This window comes from Chamaea fasciata, unplaced genomic scaffold (genome assembly GCF_029207755.1).
Source record: "Chamaea fasciata isolate MVZ Bird 193981 ecotype frontalis unplaced genomic scaffold, bChaFas1.0.hap1 SCAF_1, whole genome shotgun sequence".
Classification (NCBI taxonomy): Eukaryota; Metazoa; Chordata; class Aves; order Passeriformes; family Sylviidae; genus Chamaea; species Chamaea fasciata.
In genome coordinates, this window is record NW_027094086.1 from 38,158,227 (window position 1) to 38,182,159 (window position 23,933).

A 23,933-nucleotide genomic window follows, 5' to 3' on the forward strand; every position below is an offset into this window, starting at 1 on the left:
TGGAAAAAGAAAATGCCGGGCTAGACCAGGAAACAAAGGACCTAAATTACCTTTTTTTTACATTGTTGAAGGCAAAAGTGTAAGGTGAAAGGGATTGGTTATTTTTCTAGAGTAATAACCAAACTCCATCTCAAGGAAAATTTGATGGTGGAGAGAGATGTTTGCCTATGGTGTGGCACTTAAATGGACTTCAGGGGGTAGAACAGACGTATTTGGTAGCTTCTAAATATTTTCTGATTTTTGTTTTCCCCAACAGAGCTACAGCGAACCTGTTGATGTTAAAGCCTCGCCACAACCTCAGATGATGAATTCAAAGCAGTCAGTGTTTCATGGGCCTGCCCAGGCTCACTCTGCACTGTACCTCAGTTCCCACTACCACCAACAACCAGGAATGAATCCTCACATCACTGCCATGCATGCCAATATCCCCAGGAACATAGCACCCAAGCCCAACAACCAAATGCCAGTGACTGTTTCCATAGCAAACATGGCTGTGTCCCCACCACCACCTCTCCAGATCAGCCCCCCTCTGCACCAGCATCTCAACATCCAGCAGCACCAGCCGATCCCAATGCAGCAGCCCATTGGAAACCAGCTACCAATGCAGGTCCAGTCTGCTTTACACTCACCTACAATGCAGCAAGTAAGTTGGAGCTTTTCAGTTCTCTGGGGAACTGTTTTATTTTTGGGGAGGGCATGGGAAGGGGAGTCATCCAGAAGCTGGCATAGTGAGAGATTTAGATTAGCTTTAATTTTGCAGGTTCCAAAACCATGGTAGTACAGGCTTTAGTCTTTCAAAGGGAAGACCAAATGAATGAGTTTAACTAGAAGATGGAAAACTGCAGTAGAAGTGTTTGTGCTAGCGACAATGTCCATCATTGTCCATAGATCCATCTGCAAATCTGTGACTACCCTGAAACAGTGAAATGCAAAGTTTTCAGGAGTCACACTTAGCAAACAAATGGCAGACATGTCTAGAAAAAGATATGATTGTAGCTTACCCTGTTATGCTTGTGCTGATTGTGATGTCAAACTGTCAGAGGAAACATAAAGAAACCCAGGTTGTGTTGAACATGCTAGATTAAGTGAACACGAGTGTGTTACATTATGCCACATTCATAATTTCATTTTGCGAAATAGATATGCCTTCTTTTTACTGGAAATAAATGGGCTATGTTCACCATCCCAATATGGGGCTTTTTTGTTTGGTGTTTTTTTCCTCTACTCTGAATGTTTTAGATAGTTGATTCTCAACATATTTCCTACGAGTTCTGAGTTAATGCAGACCATTCATGGTATTGTGCCTTCCAGGCTTACAGAAGAATATAAAGAGAGCAGATAAACTGTTGATTTCATGAGTGAAAATTTCCTTTTGTATTGAATGAAATCTGACTATCAATAATAATATCTTGCTTTGCAAAGTGGCATTAAAATGGAAATTTTTGGAATGGAATTGCAAGAATCCACAAAATTTGTATACACAAAACTTGTCAGTCAGTACCGGCTGATAATACATAATCATGAACTTGCTTCATGTTTTAAAATTTCTCTAAAAATTCACCTTTGCTAACAAGGCATTTGCATTTGCTTTCCAAGCCAGAAATATTTCATCTCAAGATTGGTCTTTAGAGTTGGGAATACTTGAGCATAAAGCATAGCTTCTTGCTGGGAGAACAATTTAACAGGGAAAGAAATTTTCCAAAGCAGAAAAAACCCCAAAAGGGTTGAAAGCAATCTGGACTGATGAACTTAGTTATCTTATTCAGAAGATAAATCAAGGTATGCTCAGGATGATTTGGATTTATTGAGAGACTTTGATCTTAGTCTCAGGAGTGATTTGGAGTAATCAGGAAGGAAAACTTGTGAAGTGTTCACAACTTTTTCCTAATCCAGTTATTTTTCACTATCAGAGAAAACAGACTCAAGAGACGTATGACCACACATATGTGAAGTCATGTACTCATGGAGGTTTTCCTGCAGTTAGTGTGAGTGTTCCAGGAGAGCCATGCTCAAGTCTCAGAGAAACTCAGGAGTTCACCGCAAGCCTGGGCAGCTGGAATTAACTAGAGGAAGTCCTAGGTGGGTGAGAAAGGAGAGTCTGTCTGGAGATCGTAAGCCTGGAGGAATCCTGGTTGAACCTGAAGGCTCAGAGCAGTGACACATAAAGCAATACTCTGGTTCATTTACCAAACATGAAAAATTACAACTGTGACAGAAACCTGTTGAGATCCTATAGCTATGTTTCAATGAATTTTATTGCACAATGACTCAGTCTTCCAAGTTCAGATTGTTTGCCAACTTCAGTGTCACTTGGAGATTACTTGTCCAATGCAGAACTCCTTATGTCTTTTCCAGAATCATTAGGCATAATTTACTGAATAGATTTGAAAATCTGTCTCTATTTAGTGAATTAATAGTACCGTTGGGGCTAGCAAAAGACGTAATGCAGATGTTAGATACTTATATATTTATATATAAAACATCATTTTTTTATAAATAAACACTTTGGCATTACTCTAAACTCTCTACCAAAGAAAAGGTAATGTGCTATGAATCTGCTAATGTTTTATTTTGCCAAGTTGCAAGCTTGTAGCATAAGGTGTGTGCATCCACGGTTTGAAAGTACTTTCAGTCATCTGTGAGATATGTGGCACACAGCTGACTTGTTTCTAGCTTAAGAAAAAATACAGGACACTTGGTTGTAGAAAACACATCACTAGAAGTCAGAATGTAGACCTTTATCATCATGAGTCCTTTTTTAAACTATGGACAATTACAGTTAAGTAAAACAAGCTGTACGTCTGTGTTCCTGTTAAACTCACAAGATTTTAGGTTGAATGCTTTTTACCAACTCATATTCCTTAGTCAGAAAGGCTGAGGCTTTTAATGAAGACGCCTTAGTGAGATATTTCTGTTTCACTCAAGTTGCTTGTTACTTGTTGAAATGCTGCACTGCCAATCTACATGTCTCTTTAAGCATTGTGTAATATATACGAGCCAATTTATATTTCTTATACTCCTGCTTTTGCTTTACAGTAATGCAGCTTTTGAGCTCTGGAAAATCTACGTCATTTCACTTTGGAGTATTTGTTTGGGGTTCTCTTAGCATATAACAGCTTAGAGAGTTTGTGAATTGAATTTAAATATAGCAAAATGTATGTTACATTACAGGGCTAGAGGTGTACCAACAACACCATGATTTGCCATGACAGAACAGAACTGTGGTATCCTGCTCAGTTTCTTAGGTATGACCCTTTTTAGTCAAGAAATGATAGAAAACACAACACCAGGATTTCAAACTGTGTTAGAACACAGAAGACAGGTTGATCACCAGGAGGCAAATAGCAAAAAAGTCAAGAGACTACAACCTGAAGGTAAGGGCCTCTTTTTGACTCAGTTGTCGAAGGACTCTGCTCTCCCTTCTGCTCGAAATAGAGAAAACACTCTGCTGATCACAGAACTTTTTAAAGAGGAAAAGATGCAGTGGGAGAAAAATGGAGGTCTCCCAGCAGCTGAGAGTCAACAGCAGTAAGGAGAAAGAGGAGGCAGCACACTGTCTGTCTGACGTATGGTGAGGAGGGATGGGGAGGCCTGATTGTGATGTTCAGTCCCAAACAACACTGTGTAGAACACTCTCCTGCATAAAAGGCAGGCGAAAAGAATGGGAGACTATGAATTCTGATAAAGTAGAGCAATAGTTGCCTTTAAGTCAATTTTTTTCACTTCCTCTTCCCGTAAGTTGCTTTATTTCCTCCATGCTTAGGTATGGCCGCCGTAGGCCTTTCCAAAGACTCCATGAAAGCAGCAAGAACAGAAACTAGTTAACATACCTAGGGAGTGACTTGCAACAGGAGTAATTTTCCTCTTTGGAAGCCTCGGCACTACTCATGCTAAACAGACTCATACACTATAAGAAAAAAGAGGCAAATTTTGTCATATCACACTGCAGCATTGAGCTTAATGGGCAAGAGAAGAGTAAGTCTGCCAACAGCTTCCTAGCAGTCTTCTACTGCAGGTGTTGGCGTACTCACCTTTCTGGGCACCTTCATTGCAGACTGTGCTGAAGGCATTTTAGAAGTAGAAATCGTCAATTGTGGGTTCTCTCTCTCTCTCTCTCTCTCTTTTTTTTTTTTTTTTTCAAACATCCCTCTTTGAAATAGTGTGACACTCACTCAACAGTAGCAGGCTCTGCAAATCCCTGCTCTCAACAGATCCTCTACTTGACCTCTGGCTCTGTGACTTTTGGTCAGTCATTTTCTCCAGGGAAAGGAGGATAGTTTCATATCAAAGGCCATCTTGTAGTATGTCTGAAGGACTGCCAGCTCCAGGAAAAACCACATTGAGATCCAGGTTTCAGTCTTGGCAGGCAGGAACACAGTTCTCCAAAAGCCATTGTGCGTGAAATTCACAAACTCTTCTATGCAGACTTTGAGGAGGAACTGATAAGAAGTGCTGACCTGGAGAGACAGTTCTGTTCCCACTGCTTCCAGGACAATGAGCTGATCTTCCTCAGCTCTACAGGGAACAGCATGTCCTTCTCCATATCCAGCACTCCTTCCCTGCATGTGTGCAGCTGCCAAATCAAGAGTGACTGCCAGCTGGAGAAGGGCAGTCTCCTTTGAGGATCCACAAATACTTCAGAACATCAAGAAAATCAGAAGTGTTGGTAGCCAAAAATCCTCAGTGACTGCACAATTTCTGTTATTTTTAAAATCAATTAACTCTGTAGAGTATGCAGCTGATGCAAAGCATCCAAATTGTTCTGAAATGCAATGTAAAATTTTGGTATTAGCATTTTGGTCGCATGCCTGGCATTAGTAATTATTTTTTAATTTCTTTTAAACAATCTTCTCTATTTTGAGTTATCTAAATTGTAACTTCTTGGAAGCAGATTATTTTGTCTTTTTTCTCTTCTGTCCCATCAGTTAATGAATAAATTTAAAAAGGGTCACTACTGCAGACCTTTGGGGTGCTTGTTTACAGTATAAACTATAAACTTTAAACTATTAAAAAAAATTACCATTAGTTCAATTCTCATACTTAGATTTAAATTAGATCGTGATTCTTATTTTCTTTAGCTCCTAATTCTGAAATTCATTATATTTTTTCTTTAATATCATTAACAGGAGCCATGTTGAAGTTTTACTTTTCAAAGTTAAAATCTATTCTGCCGTAGTTTTTCTTTTATCCACCTTTGACACATAGGAAGACTCACAGTAGATTTGAAGAATGTGATTTTTCTTTAATTAAATGCTCATATGAGCATCTTATCACTGTATAGTTTTTTAATTGATACAGAGTTGTTTCTCTCCAGTCTTTTTCTTAGGTCTGACATGATGTTTAATTTTAACTCAGTTGGCCTTAAATGATCTGGTTATTAACCCTTGTCATTCAAATCAGCACAATTTCTGCAAAGTTCAGACTGAAACAACAGCTGAAGCTGCAGCCTGTTTTCACTTGCAAGGTCATTCTTTCCTTTCTTTACTCACACGGATATTTTTGCCTCTTTCTGAGCATACCCCACTCTCCAGCCTGTTCACTCTGCTCTTTGGTGTGAAGAGGGATGAGACGGAGGATTTACTCCCTCCTTAATGCACCCAGATGTTCTTAGGTACCTTTTTAAACAGCCCTACTGGAAGCATCACCTTTCCTGCTCAAAATCCTTCACCCAAGCATTGCATGGGATGGATGGTGAATCCCATGTCCACCTCTGTCCCATTTCAGTTGACAGGTAGAGGAAGCAAAACTAGATTCTTATTGTCTAGTAACCATGGCTGCAAGTATATTTGCATAACAAAGCACCAGAAGATTAATAAATGCCACTTTTTTTTTTTTAATAATAACTCATTTCAGTCTACTTTTAGGTATTTCTTTTCCTTTAGAAAATAAATGTATACAGCAAGATGATTGCATAGCCTGCCAAAAATAATAACCTCATTTTTTCTGGTATATATTTTATATACAGCAAACTCAGGAACCTGCTGAATTTGTCCAGATTTCTTCTTCTTTTTTGTTAAGCTTTGTCTTCGAATGAGGTCAAGAGAAAAAAAATCATTAATATCTGTCAACTTCCTTTATAACCTTAAGGAAAAATCTTTGTATGATATCACACAGACAGATTTTCAATTTCCTTGTGTAATAAACAGATGCTTTAGGATTTGGATGTAATTTAAAGGTTTAAAATATCACATTGAGATTGATGAATAAATCAGTTGTGAAGACAAAAACATTGATGCCTGTTGAAAATACCTCTCCAGACAGGCAGGAAATGAAATTAGTTCCTAGTAAAGTGTGGAGATGAGGATCACTCTTTAGTTCTGCTGCAGGCTTTTTAGGACTTGCTACAGTGGCACAACGAAACTGCTAGGGCTACAGAAATCTAATTAAAGAGCAAATGTCCCTTCTGACATCGAATTAATCTTTATCAAGTTCCCTATTTTTATTTCAATCTGGGACAAGAAAATGAAATTTAAAATTCTAGGCATGTTGCAAAACAGTTGGTGATTTTCTCTTGAGCATTACAATGCAAAAACATTCAGCATTGTTTAATTAGACCTCGAAGCACTCATTTTCTGAGCACTTTTTATTTCATCATTGTTTGTTAAGGGCTTACATAAATAATACCCAAATATTTACCACGAACCTGGTACAAGGCTGTTTCCCTCTGTTGTACAGATCTATATTTTCAGAGCTTTTTCTGTTGATAAAAAAGCTGAAGTAATTATTGTTTGCATCTTAAACAGTACCATACTTTATCAGTCCTTCATCCTGAGTTGAGGTTGCTTAAATGACTTTGCTTTAGCAAGCATGCTTTCCATCACCCACAGTACAGGTATTCTGGTAGCCCTCAAGCCCCCAGAGGGACTACTGAGACCCTTCTGGGACTGGAGCCTGACTCAGATACCCCTGCGCCATGTTAGCAATTACCACCTGAGTGTGCCCTAAGAAACAGGCCCCAATCCCAGGCAGCCATAAACTAAACAGACTTGCCAGGTACAAGATGAAAGCGTTGTTACACCTTATTTTGCAGGTAGAAGAATTAAATTTGGCTCTGCAGCCCCAACCTTAACATGAGAGGTACCAATTCAGTGCAAACACACTTGCACACATGATTTGCTGGAAAAGAGCCAAAGCAATTTGGCTATGGTCACACAGAAAACCTGAAAAAATATGAGAATGCATCCGCACCCAGTGCCTGAGTTAAGACACAGGACAGTTCTCTGACATCTGAGTTATTTATTTATCGTAATTCCATTAGGATGAGAAGAAATGGTATGGCTATTGTAGTGGTGGTCTCTTCCTCAGATTTGGAGGAACTGTCTCCTTGTTGCATGAGTGTTGTCCAGAGAGTTTATGGATGCTCCATCTCCCTGGAAGTGTTCAAGGCCAGGTTGGATGGGCTCTGAGCAACCTGGTCTAGTGGAAGGTGTCCCTGCCCACAGTAGGGGGCCTGGAACCAGTTTAAGGTCCCTTCCAACCCAAACCATTCTATGATTTTATGAGTACTTGAGTCTCTGTGCCTGCTCTTGCATGCTTTGCTAGTGACTACTGTCCCTATATGGTGTTTTTCTTGTATATATGATAGATCAGGGGATTTGCTACCAAAGGTAAATCTGAGTGCCTGAGGGTAAGATGTGTTTCTGTGGTTGGTTTCCTCTTACAGCTGAATTAGAAAGGCCTTATGATTGATGTTTTGTATAAAATATGTATGTATAAAAATGAGGACGATGGTATACAAACCCAAATTTTCTGCCTTCTGATTACACAAAACTCCAATTAAAGTCACTGGGAAATCTGCTCAATTACTGTTTCCTTTGGATCTGTTGCAGGCATGGGGGTTGTCTCTGCAGCTTGCTGCATAGGTTTAGAGCCTGGTGAAAAGGCAGTGTACAGAGCATGGGGGTTACAGTCCCCATGGGTGTAAAACCCACCATGGGAAGGCTTATTTAATGTCATTAGCAGGGCAGCATATAAATAACATGGCAACTAGATGCAGAATTCAGCTGTGAACTTGCTCAGAACTCATAGTCTGTTTCTTGGAGTCAACAGGTACAAAGTGAGGTTTCCAAGAGTGTTTAAGGTATCGAAGTGTTTCTCAGGGTATTCTCCATATGGAAAAGATAAAGGAATAAAGTTGCAGTCATTTATGGTCTAGACTAAAATCCATGATCAGGATGAGTGGAGTGAGGTGGCAGTGCACGAGAGGTGGGGCAAAACACCTGCAGGACCTCAGGGAACAGCCAAGGAAGAGCAATAAGAAGAAGGAAGTGATGTTCCATTTGAAGGAAGGTTATTTCTGTGGATGAAGGGGGCCAAGTGAAAGCTGAGAATATTCATTTATCTTTACAAAAGGTAGCGTGGCTGCCTTCTTAAACCTGCAGAAGAAAAAATCTGTCCACAAAATTCCTGTCCTAATGAAGGCTGCATAAGAAAAGAATCACACACAATGCACTAACATTAAATTAACTAAAAGCTATGAGAGTTGATTCTATTCTGTATGTGGGCTTTGGCTGGAAGGAGTGAGTTTCCAAACTAGGCATCTTGGTGCAAGTTCCATTTCTGATTTAGTAGCTCTGCATTCACTTAACTTGAGTGGGAATTGTATGCCCTTGCCCCAGGAAGCAGCTTGGTCTGGTTTTTTTCAGCAGACATTGATTGCTTTCACACAACATTCCCATGATTTTACCCAGTGTAGCTCTTCCGACTTTACAGGAACACGATGTACAGGGTGAACCAGATACACTAGCCTTGAAATTTCAATTGTTCTCCTGGGTTTGAAACACAATATTTAAACATCAGAATATATCAAAAGAGCTAAAAATTATTATGACTTTTCATATGACAGAAAATTCAGGGAGCAGGTTAGATGTCTCTTTGTAACTTCCACTTTTTTTTTTCTCGTCCCTTTGGTTTCAAAAGCAAGTTATTCTGTGCTACTTTCACTACATTAGTCCAACAACTGTTAAAAAGCTTTGGTTGAATTTCCGTTTAGTTGAGAGAGAAGTGCAAATAAAAGAAGCAGCAGATGGTCCCTTTGTGACTGAATGAAGAAAAAGGGTTTTGAGAACAATACGTGAATAGGTGTAGTCTAATAAAACAGTCAGCCACCTGCTGCCTACATCCTTCAAAAAGATTCTGTTGCATATTCTGGGAATTAGTGACTAGTGTGTATGCTTACGTTTAATCTAAATGGAAGCTCTAAGGAGCAAACAGACCTTTTTGTCCCAGTGCTGATTGAGTTGTTCTCTTGGTTTTGAATTGTTTCTGCTCTGTCTCCTTTAGTTCCATCCTGTGCCTGTGTAAAAGTGAACAACACTTTGGCAGTGTTTTGTGTCTCAAACCGAAGAAAGATTTTAAAACTTAGAAAGCACCTAAACATTTTTGCCTATTTTAGGTTTTATAACCAAAATCACACCTGGGAAAGAAGGTGTGATTCTCTACCATCTCACAGTACACTCTGCATTTTTGCTTTTTTTAATGCACCCAACCTCTTATTTTTTTTCCATACTTTGTAATGTACTTGTATTCTCCTCTAGGGATTTACTCTTCAGCCTGATTATCAGAATATCATCAATCCAACATCAACAGCTGCACAAGTTGTTACCCAAGCAATGGAGTATGTTCGTTCAGGGTGCAGAAATCCTCCAGCACAGACTGTGGACTGGAATAATGACTACTGCAGTAATGGGTAAGCAGCCAGTGAATGCCACCTTGTGTTGAGCAACATTCATGACACAAGCATATGATAGAGAATTTGGGAACAGCATTGTTGCTGTTGTGTTGTGTTGCATTGTGTTTCTGAAGTGTATCTCTGATGGCCCTTTATTTATTCAGCAGTTAGTTTGCTGTGGGAGAACAAGCATTTAATACATACATTTATTAGACACTGTCACCTTATCACAGCACATAAACTTTCTAGATCTCAGAAAACTTGAATTCTGTAGAAGATAAGAACCAAAATCTTAGGGAGAAGGAGTAAGAAAGAAGTTTTAAGATCACTGTGTCTCAATGATAGGCAAATGGCATGAACTATTTTCTAGTCTGGGTCATGAAAATAACTAACTTGGGTCATGAAAAACCACATCAGTGAGAAGCAGGGCTGATATATGGGATACAAGATACACAGAAGAGAATGGCATGAAGAACACAGGATTGTAACCAGAAACGAAACACTATACCTATAGGAGCCCTATGTCCTCTATATAAGTTAGTAATAACCCCTTCGAACCTTCAGCTTCTGGCAGCATGGTTTTTGTGGAGCCTTGTTACTCTGCCAGGGACTGCCTGGAAATATTTAAGGCTGAACAGAAGGTATCTTTTCCATTTTAAATTATAGATGTCGTGCCTTGTAAACATGCCCACCAGCCCTACCCTTGACTTACCCTGAATCCCCAAGGCAGTGGCAGATAAAAGCTCTTAGTTGCTCCCAAAGTGCCAAATCTAGCCCAGACGAATGAACAGAAAGCAGAACTAAAGACCAGTTTCATCCATTACATTTACTTAAACCAAGAATTTCACTTGCCTTATTGTTCTAAAGTGTTTCTGGAACTCAAACTAGAACTGAATAAAAATCTTTTTCTGGCTACTAGTTCAGAATAACACATTTGCTACAACCTGCTGACACTGAGGCAGACTTTAACTAGTCTGAACAGCAGCATCATTCTTTCCCATACCTATCACTGTTGCCCCATGACTTGCCCACTTGTTCAGCAGAACACTTTCACTTCTGCGCTCTACCACCATGTCTTGACACGTGCTGCAGGCCCTTGTAGAAGTCTATCCAGCCCATAGAGTTTTACAACCACTTACACTGAGCTCTGAATAGACTAAACAGACTCTGTCAAATGAGCCATAGCCACCTGTGGATTTGATTCCTGGTCTCTTCTGGAAAAAAGCAATGTGTCATTGTTCCCAGAAGTGCTCTCCAGGTGCACAGTGGATGTAACTTTCCATCCCCAGCAGCTTTTTCTGAGAAATATGCCTGTATAGCCCACTCTGTGTAGATAAACCTTTGTAAATCCATGTGTGTGAACTTAAACCATCTTTGCTAAGCTTCTGCTGTTCCCTTGCAAGTTCTTATCTGAACCTGCCAACCCAACACATTTTGGTTATATCTGTACTAGTGAATCAAATATACCAGAGGCTCAATAAGTGGCTGACACTCATGTTCATGCAATGAAGCTCTCCTGCCTCTAAGGAAAGTGGCTGCTTCTTATGGGGTGCTTATGGAGCATCGTTCCAAGACCTGTGCTAAATCCAGAGCTCCAAGCAGTTTTTGATCGTCAGTGCTACCAGCTCACTAGTGCAGGTTATCCCAAAGCAGTGCTTCAACCCATGTACCAGTCCTGTGCAGTTTTAAATCCAGATGTGGTCTCCAGGTTGCTATATGTCACTGATTTTTTTTCCTTATTATTACCATGGCAATGCAGCTGCGCTTCAGTGATATACTTGGAATTAATGACATGCAGTGGGGTTGTGGGGCTGATTTTTTTTTTCTTTTTGAAGAATAGAACTAAAAATTTTTCAAATATTAAAAAAAAAAATCACATTTGTTCTTTTTCTCTTTGAACAGGGGCATGCAGAGGGACAAAGCACTCTACCTTACCTGAAAATCTGAAACACCTCTCCTTTCCACTGAGGAATGCAGGGAAGTCTTTTCATCATGGATTGCTTTATGCAGTCAAGGCAGTTCTGCATTTTATTAGAAAATACAAGTTGCTAAGCACTTAGGACTATTTGAGCTTGTGGGTCACCCACTCTGGAAAAAATAGTCTCGCTTCTTTCCTTTTCTTTTTTTTTCCCCCCATTTTTTCTCTTTCTTTCTCCTTTCCGCCCCTTCCCTGAGATCCTTTAACGGACATTGCTTTTCTTCTTCCCTGAAGGAAACTTGGACCATTCAGATTTTATGTTGGTTTTTGCTGTGAAGTGCTGCGGTAGTAACTGCCTTAGCAACTGTAGATGTCTCGGATAAAAGTCCTGGATTTTCCATTGGTTTTTCATAATGGGTGTTTATATGAAACTACTAAAGACTTTTTAAATGGCTTGATGTAGCAGTCATAGCAAGTTTGTAAATAGCATCTATGTTACACTCTCCTAGAGTATAAAATGTGAATGTTTTTGTAGCTAATTGTAATTGAAACTGGCTCATTCCAGTTTATTGATTTCACAATAAGGGTAAAATTGGCAAACATTCATATTTTTACTTCATTTTTAAACAACTGACTGATAGTCTATATTTTCAAAGTATTTGGAGAAAAAAGTAAAGTAGTCCCAAATTATATTGATTAAAAATATTGGCTTTGTCTCATGAAATAAATACAAAAAAGCTTAGGAGAAAAAACTAATGTTGATAAAGAGCAAACACATTTATTTTGTACTGCCTAAAAAATGCTTTTTTTTTTAAAGAAAATCACTTTATGTGTACTGGTTAGTAAACGTCATTTAAGTCTTTTTATGTATAAAACTGCCAAATGCTTACCTGGTATTTTATTAGATGCAGAAACAGATTGGAGACAGCTAAATTATAACCTCTACATATGGCTATGTATTATTGTTTCTTCATACTGTGTCTGTATTTAATCTTTTTTATGGAACCTGTTGCGCCTATTTATGAAATAATAAATATAGGTGTTTGTAAGTAAATTTGTTAGCATTTTAAAGAGGTTTCTTTGATGCTTTAACTTTTGCTGGCACAAATTGTTCACAACTGATGTGAATACTTTATTTAGTTTTTACAGTGACAAATGTAACAACAAACCTGCTTTATTGGCAGAAAATGAAGGTAACCAAGAACAATTTCTCTATTTCTTTGGTTGTTAAGGAAAAGAAAAAAATGTATTTTAAGTAATTCCCTTTTTAAAGCATTGGAACAGGAAGTTGCCCAAAACTAAGACTTGAACCAACAAAACTAACTGAATAAAACTGCATAACACTGCTTCTTGAAGCTTCATCATGTTTTGTTAATTTGTCAAGTGGAATAAACATATTACCAAAAGAAATATTACCAAATATGCTTCAGCCATTTTATTAAATATGCAAAAGTCCTACAGAATTTTAGAGAGTATATCAGAAATAAATCCTAAAATGAAAAGTAAGTTCAACAACCACAGGGAAAGGGATAAAAATATCCAAAAAAAAGGTATTTTGTCAAGGTTTGGGATAAGGGATAGCTCTGAAAATACATTTCTGGATGACTTTGTCCCAGATGCCTGTCCCATTAATGGACAGTACCACTGATTTATATTTTCTGTGTGAAATAAAGGAAGCAATTTGGATAGAATACACATTCGGCAATGCCATTGATTTTTCTTTATAAAACAAAACAAAAAGAAAGGCATGCTTGCTTCTGAATGATTTCAGGCAATGTACAATCGGAATCACTTGGCATGTAATAACTAATAAATAATGCAGATCAGATGTGATTACACAAATGACTGTAGCTGAGAGCTCTAATTTTCCTGTCTTGAAACTGTATGAGAACTCGTGATTAAATTCACAGTTTATTGTTTGTCTGTTTAGTACTTTAGAAATATACCAGCACTACTAATTACCCAATGTCTTCTATTTATTATATTATAGTAAACTACATTTTCCACTCATATTGATTCTAAAGAGAAAAAGATAATTACTGGGAATGAGAAAAATCAACTTTGATTTTGACAGGCAGTTTTCCTTTTTCTTTTATGGAAAAGAACTGTGTTATCTTCATTTCTTTTAGAGCAGGTGCGCAGTCACATAAAGTTGTTAATTTCGGTATCCAAGCAGAGTTCAAAATACAAGAAAACTTTAATGTAAATAAAAAAATACATCATGAATAAAATACTTATTCTGTATGAAGCTCTGGCTAGTTGGTGTGTCTCAGTCTGTAAGCACGGGAACCTGCGGTGTGTTTGCTGTGCAGCACTTTACCCATCCAGTGCTCTGAGTGTGGTTCTGTGTCTGGGCTCTGCTCAGATGAGACAACTGTGCTGGAAGAGCAGCAGTTCTTGGCCATGGGTATACTGAAACCATTTCTTTTCCAAAAGAAAGATCCAACTTCAATCCATAAACGTCAATTCTTCAGGTCTGACCTCGGGAAAAACAAACAGTTGCCAGCCATGGGCAGTCTGCTGTTTGTTTTCGGCTGTTTTTTACATTGACAGCTATAAATTGCCAATAGATGGTTGGGATCCTTCTGTAAGCAGGTGAAGGTCCACTGGAGTTGGTGAAGATGTGCCCCATCCTTCACTGCAGCACTGTGCCTTAGGCACCACGGTAACACAGACACCCCAGTCACTGCTTGTGAGTCACCATCTGTCCCAACCACAATAATGAGAAAGGACAGAGGAACTAAACAACCTGCACATGTAACAGCAAGAAAATATGATAAAAACATCTGTCAGAGTGATGGAAACCAAAGGAAATAGTCTGCCATTCATTAAAAAAATTTTTTTTAATTATTTTTAAAACATGGTGGACAAAATGCAAAGTTGGCAACATATGCACACTGCAGGCCATTAATCCCATCTTCTTGCACAAGGTAAGCAGAGGTTTTAAAAAGAAAAGCTCTTTGATTTTACTGCTGCTCTCAGTGTGCCATGTTCTGGTGACAGGAGATATCCTGGTCTCTCTGTCCCCAGACTCACACATGTTCAAGCAGAAATCTCATCCAGCTGCTGCCTCTGACCAAAGAAGCCAAATTCCAATTCAAATGGGCCTGCCATAGGATTTTCCCCTCACACTCATGCACAGGCAGTAAGTAAGTAATGTATTCATAGAGGGCCCCAGTCATTCACAGGGAAATGTAATGTATTCATGCCCACTTCTCTCTCTCACCAAATACCATCTCCTGATTCCAGTGGTGTCTCTGCCAAATATTCCCTGTGAGGCTCCTCTGTAAACAGGAAACCCAACAAAAAAAGAGCTCATTACTGGAAGGTAAAACCACCTTCCTTAGCCCTTTGAGACATCATCCCACCCTGAGCTACCATCTCCAAGTCTGTGTCTGCCTGTTTCTTCCCCAAGCCTGTAAACATGGCAGATCCACAGAGATCTTTTTGTGCTCTGGGTAAATGGAGTGGGTAAAAATCTGTATTTTGCACATACTGTGAGAAGCAGCTGTTATGTAGCCTGTACAGGAGTTACTTCCCTGGACTCCCATTGATAGGTAGGTGTAGAGGCAGATATAGTTACAGATGGAGGTATAGATACAATCAAAAAGACCAGATAGATAGACAGGCAGGCAGGCAGACAGATGAACTACCATTACCCTTTTGGTTATTTTTTTCTGGTGTTTTCAAACCCTTTTGCATTGAAATAAAGTATCATTTTGTGGGTATAGCAGCATGCTGGCAGTGCTGCAGGAGGTGCTGAGCACCTTGGAGAACAGGAGGTGCTTTGTGTCAGGTCTCACAGACACCATTTGCTTTCTTTTGCAAACCCATGTATTTTATTATTACCCAGCAGCACATTAAATCACATCTCAAATGTAGCTCTTACTTCACCAACAAGAGGACAAGTGAGAACAATGACTTGTAGCATTTCAGAGTCTGTCACAGTTACTGCCTAATTAGAGAAACCCACTAGCAAATGTGCATCTGCATGGGTCCTGTGACTGTCATCATTTCACATTCTATTAAGGACTTGCTGTGATAGACACTTTACAAAGAAATTTTGTTCAGGCTGATACCAAGCTGGCAATCATGTAATCGGCCTATAAAATCGAAAAATAAAATGAGAGAGAGGGAAAAAGAAAGAGATAGAGAGGAAGAGGAAAAGAAAAGGAAGCCTACCTATTTGGAAAACAATCTGTGTGGAAAATTTCACAGTATAGTGCAGAGAAGATCCTTACCCTCTGACAATTGTGTGTTTACAACGAGTCTGAGTATAATTGCTCTGATGGGCTGTCAAGGAAAAGATTAATTTGGCAAAGATTGGTATTGACTTGCTGTTTATTAAGGCTTTTAAACAGCTGTATCTGGCAACATTCCTATAAGTGCTTGTCATGTCTGAAAATCAGGCTCACACCCGGGTGCTTGCCAGCTGTTGCTAAACAATCTTACCACTTAGAGTATCTTTCTCCAGGCCAAACAGCAAGAGCAAAGTATTGCCAAATCAGTCTCTTTCATCCTGTCACTTTTCAGGGGATCTGAGAGCTCAGCTATCAGTTGATGGCTGAAGGGCTGAGCTGATAGCAGCTGCCAGGAGAAGCAGGGTAGTCAGGGAGGTATTACACCATGCCTAGGGGAGGGGTGCTGCTCTTAGTCACCTCACCGCCATGGAAAAGCACAGCTTGCAACTAGTGTTATGCGAAGGGGCTTTAAACCCCTTAACGTCTGGGATCCAAACTGGGTAGGAGGCAGAACTCCAGAGCACGTGGTTCATCCCCTCTGGCTCTGATGGATAAAGCCAACAAGATAGGAGGGTACAGTAGCAACTGTTACTCTTTATAAAACGAACCAACATTTTCTTCTATGACTTTTTTACCCAGACTGCTGATAAACAAAAGTCATAAAAGCCATGCACACAAAATACCCTGGGTCAGTGGAAACCTGTAAAAGGAAAGATGTCAGCTGTTATTTTTGTTACATTACCTAAAACATTTCAGCTGGCATTGTAGGCTTTAGTTGCAAGCTCAGAAACAAATAATACCAGTGGAAAGAAGGATAAACGGCTGCAGCTAAATGCCAATACAAATAGCCATGTGTTACAATTAAAGTTGATTTGGCCTTTCAAATAGAAGTCTGATTTTCTGGGATTAATCTCGACCTTTTCAAGTTGCATCAGGCTGAAATAAGTTGTCAGAACAGATGTGAATTTTGTTTGCAGAGAACTATTGTAGTCCAGTAACCCTTAGAACATCAGCATTTTCCAGACTGCTGGCCAGCTGAGCAGTGAGGATGGGGACGGCAGACACTGAGTGCACACAGCAGGCAGAACCAGAGAACCGAGCAACCGAGCCATGTCCAGAGGCTGGATGTTTAGTTCCAACTCAAACCAAAATACTTTTCCTTTTAACTCTAAACTCTGAATTTACCGAACAGCAGGGTGTATACACAACTGCGGGGGGGGGGGGGGGGGGGGGGGGAAGTTAGATCAAGGATGGATATCTTTGTTATCTTTATAAACCATGTTCTTTAGCTAAATCAAACATACAAGTAGGTGATCTTCCATGCACCACTTTTTCACAGAAGGCTGGGCACACATTTTGCAATGCAGAAGTCTCTGAAGGCTCCAAGAATCACACATTTCAGATGCTGCTCTAAACTGCTTTCTAAGAAGTTCCGCCTTACAATCTGCCTGGCTCCAATACTTTCAGAAAAATAAAACAGAAAGGAAGAGGAAGAAAACCTCTAGTGAACATTCAAGTTTCTCATACTTGAATACATAGAGTCAAAAATTTCCCAGCTTTATGCTTGGCATATATGCTGACCTTGGTGCTCCCATACTGCCAAGTTTCAGTGGAAAGAAAAAAAGTCCAAAACCTTTCCAATATGGGCTGGGGGTGGGAGCACACAGGGTGCTAGTACAATACCTGTGGCAGCATAAGCCCTCTGCAGACACAAAGCCTGCAGGCTGCTTTTGTATTTCCAACTTTCTTCACAATTAAACACCTGGATCCATGTTTGTGCCATCAATACAGTCATATTGTTGAATACTGAAGATGCAAGAAAGATTTTTCCTGCTATGTAGCACTGCTTAGATAGCAACATGAAGATCCAAAGTTCATTCAAAAACATGTCACCACTTGAATAAATAAGGCTGATGCCCTAATTAGCAAAGGAAGCCTTCATGTTTTGCTCAGAGTTCAAAATAATGAGCTGAGCCTCTCCTCTCCTCTGGCATACAAGCATGTGCTACATGGTTTTGTTAAAGAGATAAATAAGAAAGGAGGTAAGTGATGTGCCCAAGGACAGAGAGTAATTTAGAGGAAAGGTAGCTGAGATCTGAGAGTTTTGAAAAACAGACTTCTGCTTTAGTCACAACTTAAGTTCAAAATCTGTGAAGTGGTGCTCAGAGCCATGGGGGTAGCTTTAACTTAAGTGAGATTTTACAAATAATAAATAGGGGGAAGTTGCCAGGTTTTATTTGTCTTCAGCAGTTTTCTACATTTAAGTCATATGTGGACAGTTGAGTGGTATTTTCAAACTTAACTCCTCTAAATTAATTTTTTTAAAATTAAAATAAAAAGAGAGAGACGGCTGAGTAATCTCTGGCCCTAGGTTCCTGGAATCTTTGATTAAAATATCAAAGCTCATGAGACTGAAATTTTGACTGTATCATTCATATCCCTGAAACTGATTTATTTCTCTGTCTTTTTTTTTTTTTTCAGAATTTCTGCCTAGAATCAATGAATCTTTTTACCTGCCTTTCTACATCAGACCTAACAAAGCACTGTACATAAACATATATCTGCCACCAAAAAGACTGATTAGACTCACCAGGAAAAAATCATGACAGCTGAATGGGACTGTTCTGCATCTGCATCCACAGCAGAAGCTGCCCTCTGCCAGCAGGCTGGAAGCAGCCACAGTGAACCCCTGGCAGGAGGGTCGTGCCTCTGCAGTACATGGCGGATAGATTTTCAAGGCTGAGTATTTCTAAACCCTTAAGGGAGAATTTTTTGAGGAAAATTTGAACAAAAGTCAGAAATAGGCTATCTTACCACCTTGTACTGCTGCCGTCTTCACACTAAGGAACATGACTCTAGAAGTGGGAACATTTCCAGAAGTGACCCCAGTACAAGGAGAACGTGGACATACTGGAGTGAATCCAGAGGAGGCCATCATGATGGTCAGGAACTGAAAGATAGGATGGAGGGGGAGGGCTGAGAATACCCAATCTGGTTCGTCTCAAGGAGAGAAATTCCTTCTGAAGTCTGTAACTGCACAGTGGATCTTTACAGAGAAGACAAAGCTTAAATCTTTCTGGAGGCATACATGAAGGGCAAGAGACAACAGACACAATCTGAAGTAAGGAAAGCCCTGATTGCATATTATGGTAAAAATAATCATTGGGGGAAGGTTGAAAACACTGAAACAGGAGCCCAAAGAGACTGTGAGATTTCCATACTTGAAAATATTCAATAGTTAACAGGATAGCACTGAAGAGCCCTTTCTAAGTTGTACCAGCTTTGCCTCCGGGCATAAGATAGACCAGAAAACCTGCAGAGATCCCTTCCAATCTAGTCTGTGATTCAGTTTCACACAAAATCCCCTACACATGGGATAGAAAGAAAGCCCAGCAGAACATGGTTGTTTGGCCTCAAATTGTGGAAGGGAGTGAGTGTTGGTTGCTTCCTGTTACACATCTCATGCTACAGTAAATTGTGCTATTTTAAACTGAGGTTTCACAGTCTGGTTTTACATGTACAGAAAAAACAAAAGTGGACGTCATTTGTATCTGACTTTTCTGTAGAGGTTTATCTAAGGGGAAAAAAAACCCTCCCAAGCAAATCATAAATACTAATCCACTAATCATGTTCTGAAATTAATTTAGATTGCATTAATGGGAGTGCAAATTTCAGTGAAGACCAGAAGGAGTCTTCACTGATTTTGCCAAAGCAAAACTAACTGGTTAAACCTTGGACTCTGCAGAGCCTCCGATAAATGAAGGAAAAGATACAGTCTTCCTTTTTTATATTTTTTGAACATATAGCATTCAGAATAAGTCTCTGTGGGCTTCAATATGTGATTTTACATTTTAATGCTTTTCCTCCACCAGATGGTTTAGATAAAAACTTATTAGTTTCATTTGTGCAAATAGTTTCATACAAAAAATATCTATTTTTAACGTTTTTGCCTCAAGGCTTAGATATAACTTTTTTTTTTTAGAAGTGGAGACATTTTCACCAGTGTCTAATATTTTAATCATCATCATTAGTACCATTGCATAAGATTCATATCAGAAAGTGGCTGGTGAGTCCTCTAAAAGAATTTATGTCCAAAAAAGTGCATTAAAATTACTTCACAATTTGATTTATGCATCTGTTCACACACCCTTTATGAGTTTGCAATTTTCCATGAGCTTAGTTATGATTATTTCAATCTCTGCAGAAGGAGTGTATATGTTCTGCCAAACATAATGATGCAAACACTTAATCTTTTTTTTTTTTTTTTTTTTTTTTTTTTTTTTTTTTTTTTTGTCTTGGTGTCATTACTTTGGAGAATATGTACAGTGTGGGAAAACTGGAGGGGTTTCACTACTGGAAACTCTAATTGTCATTACACAGAAAATCCTCTCCAGTTTCTGAGGATAGGGAATTACCCCTAGCATTGAATTAATGTGGTTTTGCTTTACGCTTGCTGAGGGGAGGTTAGGAGGGCATACCTGAGCAATGTAAAATGTGTGAAGTCTTCCTGTATCATTCAAAGAAATCTTTTGGGACTGAATTAAGCAGAACATGGGAAACACCAGAATCTCTTCAGGGTCATCATGATTGGTCCAGACTAGTCACTCCGTGCTGTTGTCTCTCATTTCAGCAGGGCTCTCCAGGTGCTCAGGGGTGTCCAGCACCCATCCCATTGGTCCTGCAGAACAACAGAACCTAACAGTAACACCTGGTGGAGGCACACTCTTAGGAACTTGATCGTGCTGGCCTCCTTTTGCAGCCTGAGGAAAAGGATCAGTACCTCCATGGGCCATATTATGTAGGAAAAAAATCCTCTCTCCTTTCTCTAATTCTCTAAAACACATGGAGATCTTCAATGCCTATGTCTACCCTGGGAAATAATTTTGCTGAATAGGAGTTGATCAGCTGGTTGAAGAAATGTAGGAGATCAAAGCTCTGACAGCTCCTCTGCATGAAGTCCAAGCATTTCACATAGGACTAAATTTGCTGTCTACCCCTGCACTGCACCTCATCACCTGTAACTCAGCAATCAGTGGATGAACTCACATTTAGACCCTGACAGGTCTTTATTTAGAAGCTAAATGCCCTAACTGTTAACACAGAGATGCAAAACAAACAAATAAACCTTACATGTGTTTTCCTGGGTTGGGGACTTCAGGTACTGTGCCAAAAAAAATGTTGACAAGTTGCTGTAAGAAGATGAAGATAAGGGAGTCAAATGCAACAAAAAGGGGGTAAAAGAAAGGAAAAAAAATCCCCATCTGTCTTCAAGATGTGGGTTGGTGTAGTATCACATTCTGTTGGACATTCAGAGAACCTGAGCACATGTAAATAGAAACCACTCAGAAGAACAAAACTCTCTATGCAATAAAGGGATTTCCAGTCATGAGTATATTGCTTGCAGCATTTACACCACAGGGGCAATACATTGACAGGCTGTGACTTCACATATACATCACTGTATTATTATAGCTCTTTGGATGTTCAGGAGGTTGTAATTAGTGAGCATCAGGGTGTGTAAGACCCCTGCATGGTGCTGCCAAGGCTAATCCATGTCAGTGCCTACAGGCAATGGTAGAAAATAAAACATTTCAATGAACAGCACCAGGAAAATGTAAGCCAGGTCAAGACAGGCACAGGCCTGTGTGATATGAAACAAAAGCAAATGAAATAATCCATGGGTCAGAAAAAGCTGCTGATCCAAGACTTATTTTATGGTGCGCTTCCTGAATCAAGATAAAAAGCTAGATAGAAAAATGGCAAATGGGAATGTTGATCAAAAAATGATCTGAACAGATAAAAGCACATCACTTATACTGAAGGCCGGATGAGACATCTCCATCCCATAGAGATTTTTACATCAGGAATAGGCAAATTTCCCATCTGATGCTTCTCAATGGACTGTGAGACGTGGATCCATTTGCCCAGGTCAGAAGTTAGTGAATTTCTTTTGTCATTGATGACCTACATCTTTCCATTTGACAGCAGGTAAAGGTTTCAGGTTTTTGTTTCCCTTTGGGTCAGTCTCCCCCTTCCTTGGCATCTCTGCTTCACCATAATGCCTTGGCATCACTGCTTGCCCTCCTGGACACTGGCTCCAGGAGTACAGCAGACACTTAGACTATAGGAGACATCTCTCACAAGATGGTAAGGAGCCTAATAAGTGCATTTTGGGGGATTTCCACACCCAAAATGCTGCATCAGCACACCAATGCAGCAGCAGGTGGATGGCAGAGCTACTGAATTACATCTTCATTTATCATTCTCCTCCAGCATTTTTCTGATCTTATCTCCACTCCTCTCTCTGTGCTTTGAAGTCAGCTGGGTCATCAGCCATTGAAGTTGGGTCATCAGCCATTGCCAACTATTTCAATGGCACCTGAACAATTAACTACTTTGTGCCATGTAAAACTGAGATGGACTAAGAACCCTCTCTGTGGTTGGTTATTTTATGGAATTGTATTCCAATTATGATTTTCAGCACATTCCTTTGGGTGAACAGACCTTCCCTTCCTCCCTGTGCTCTAAGGGAACTCTCATCACAGCAGCAAATAATCATTACAGTTATTCTGTCATAAGGAATGTTTATACCAGGAAAAGAGATTCTAAAAGAATCATGTTTATTCAGTTAGGTCCAAACTGGATCCATCCAAACCACGACCTGTGTGCCATCAAGGGAGCTATGAGTTGAATAACAATGAACCATTCATGAAAAAGTTGCATATCCAGAAACAGACATTTTGTCTCTTTAAACATCAGGCTCATGGTACATATTTGCAAACAGAAAAACAATGTAACTCATCTTATTATGAACAATCTGTTATAACTGATTTGCCTGCATTGATTATGCTCCAAATGGTTCCTCTTATCTTGTCCGGGAAAAGAAATTGATCATGAGATTTTCATGCCCTTTCCAAAATGAATCAGAAGGTATCCTCCTGAGACACATCCAAGTCAAGAAGTCTAAGAAGGTGTTCCTCAAGTAAGACCTCATTCTCTATCATCAAAATTAAAGGGACTCTTGCCATTGTTTTGAATACAGCTGAATAAAAAAGGTAGAAAACCAATATAGCCTACAGAAATACATGAGTGAAACCAAGCACTGAACAGTGTTAAATGAATGCCTTAATTCCACGCTATGCTGTTTTTCAAAAGGGAAACAGATAAAATAGGTAAAGGTACAGAAGCAAACACTTAAAATGAATGAAACTGTGTTTCAAGAGAGAGACAAAATTCCCTATTGTCCTCAAAACAGAGTCTTCTTTCCTTGTCCTCAGACAAGCCAGAGATTTAATTTACCTCTCACAAAGGAAGAGCTCCCAAAGGAATAAATATCCAATTTGCGATATGACATATGAATGCTCCACCCGCTCTGGGCCATGCAGAGAACCTTCCTCTTTCCAGAGGACACTGCTGCAGCAAGATCTCCATGGGCATTTAAAAAATTACAGCCTGTGATGATTTCTGGATGTGAACAAGTTTGGCCTGAACAGTGATAAAAAAACTCAGGTAAAAAAATCTGTATTACACATCAGCACATCTTTGGGACTTAAAAGGCATAGCATCACTGCCAAATAACTTATTTCACCAGTTCAGTCTTGGACCCTGATATCTGTGTTTCTTAAGTGGTTACATTTCTCCTTAACCCTCTCACTTGAGGGTTCTTTCTTGGAATCATAGAATCTTTGAATAGTTTGCATTTTAGATGTCATCTAGTCCAACTCCCCTGCAATGGGAAGGGACAATTTTTCTAGATCAGGTTTCTCCAGGCCCCACACTGACCTAATCCCTTCTCAGGGCCCCATCAAACCTGGCCTTGAATGTTTCCAGGAATGAGGTGTCCAACAAATTCCTTATCCATCAAACAGTCTATCCATCAAATCCATGTCTCTCCAATTTAGAGAGAAGGATGTGGTGGGGGACTCTGTCAAAGGCCCTACAGAAGTCCAGGTAGATGACACTTGTAGGCCTTCCCTCGTCCACTTCTGTAGTTACTCCATTATAGAAGGCAACTAGGTTGGTCAGAAGGGACAAGTCCTTGCTGAAGTCCAGAAGTTTCTCTTCAATCCAGGCCTAAGTATGGTTATAAGCCCATTTCCCTACA

General features: G+C 39.6%; 1 protein-coding gene across 3 annotated transcripts in view; it reads left to right on the plus strand.

The window, feature by feature from the left end:
• Positions 1–13,801, plus strand: part of TOX (thymocyte selection associated high mobility group box) — a 218,381-nt gene extending 204,580 nt beyond the window's left edge. For all 3 annotated transcript variants that reach the window (XM_066180799.1, XM_066180809.1, XM_066180790.1), the window contains 3 exons: positions 257–643; positions 9,537–9,688; positions 11,573–13,801. In XM_066180799.1, coding sequence (XP_066036896.1) covers positions 257–643; positions 9,537–9,688; positions 11,573–11,609 — 576 coding nt within the window. In that variant the 3' untranslated portion in view covers positions 11,610–13,801. The remainder of the gene's footprint in view (positions 1–256; positions 644–9,536; positions 9,689–11,572) is intronic.
• Positions 13,802–23,933: the final 10,132 nt, after the last annotated feature.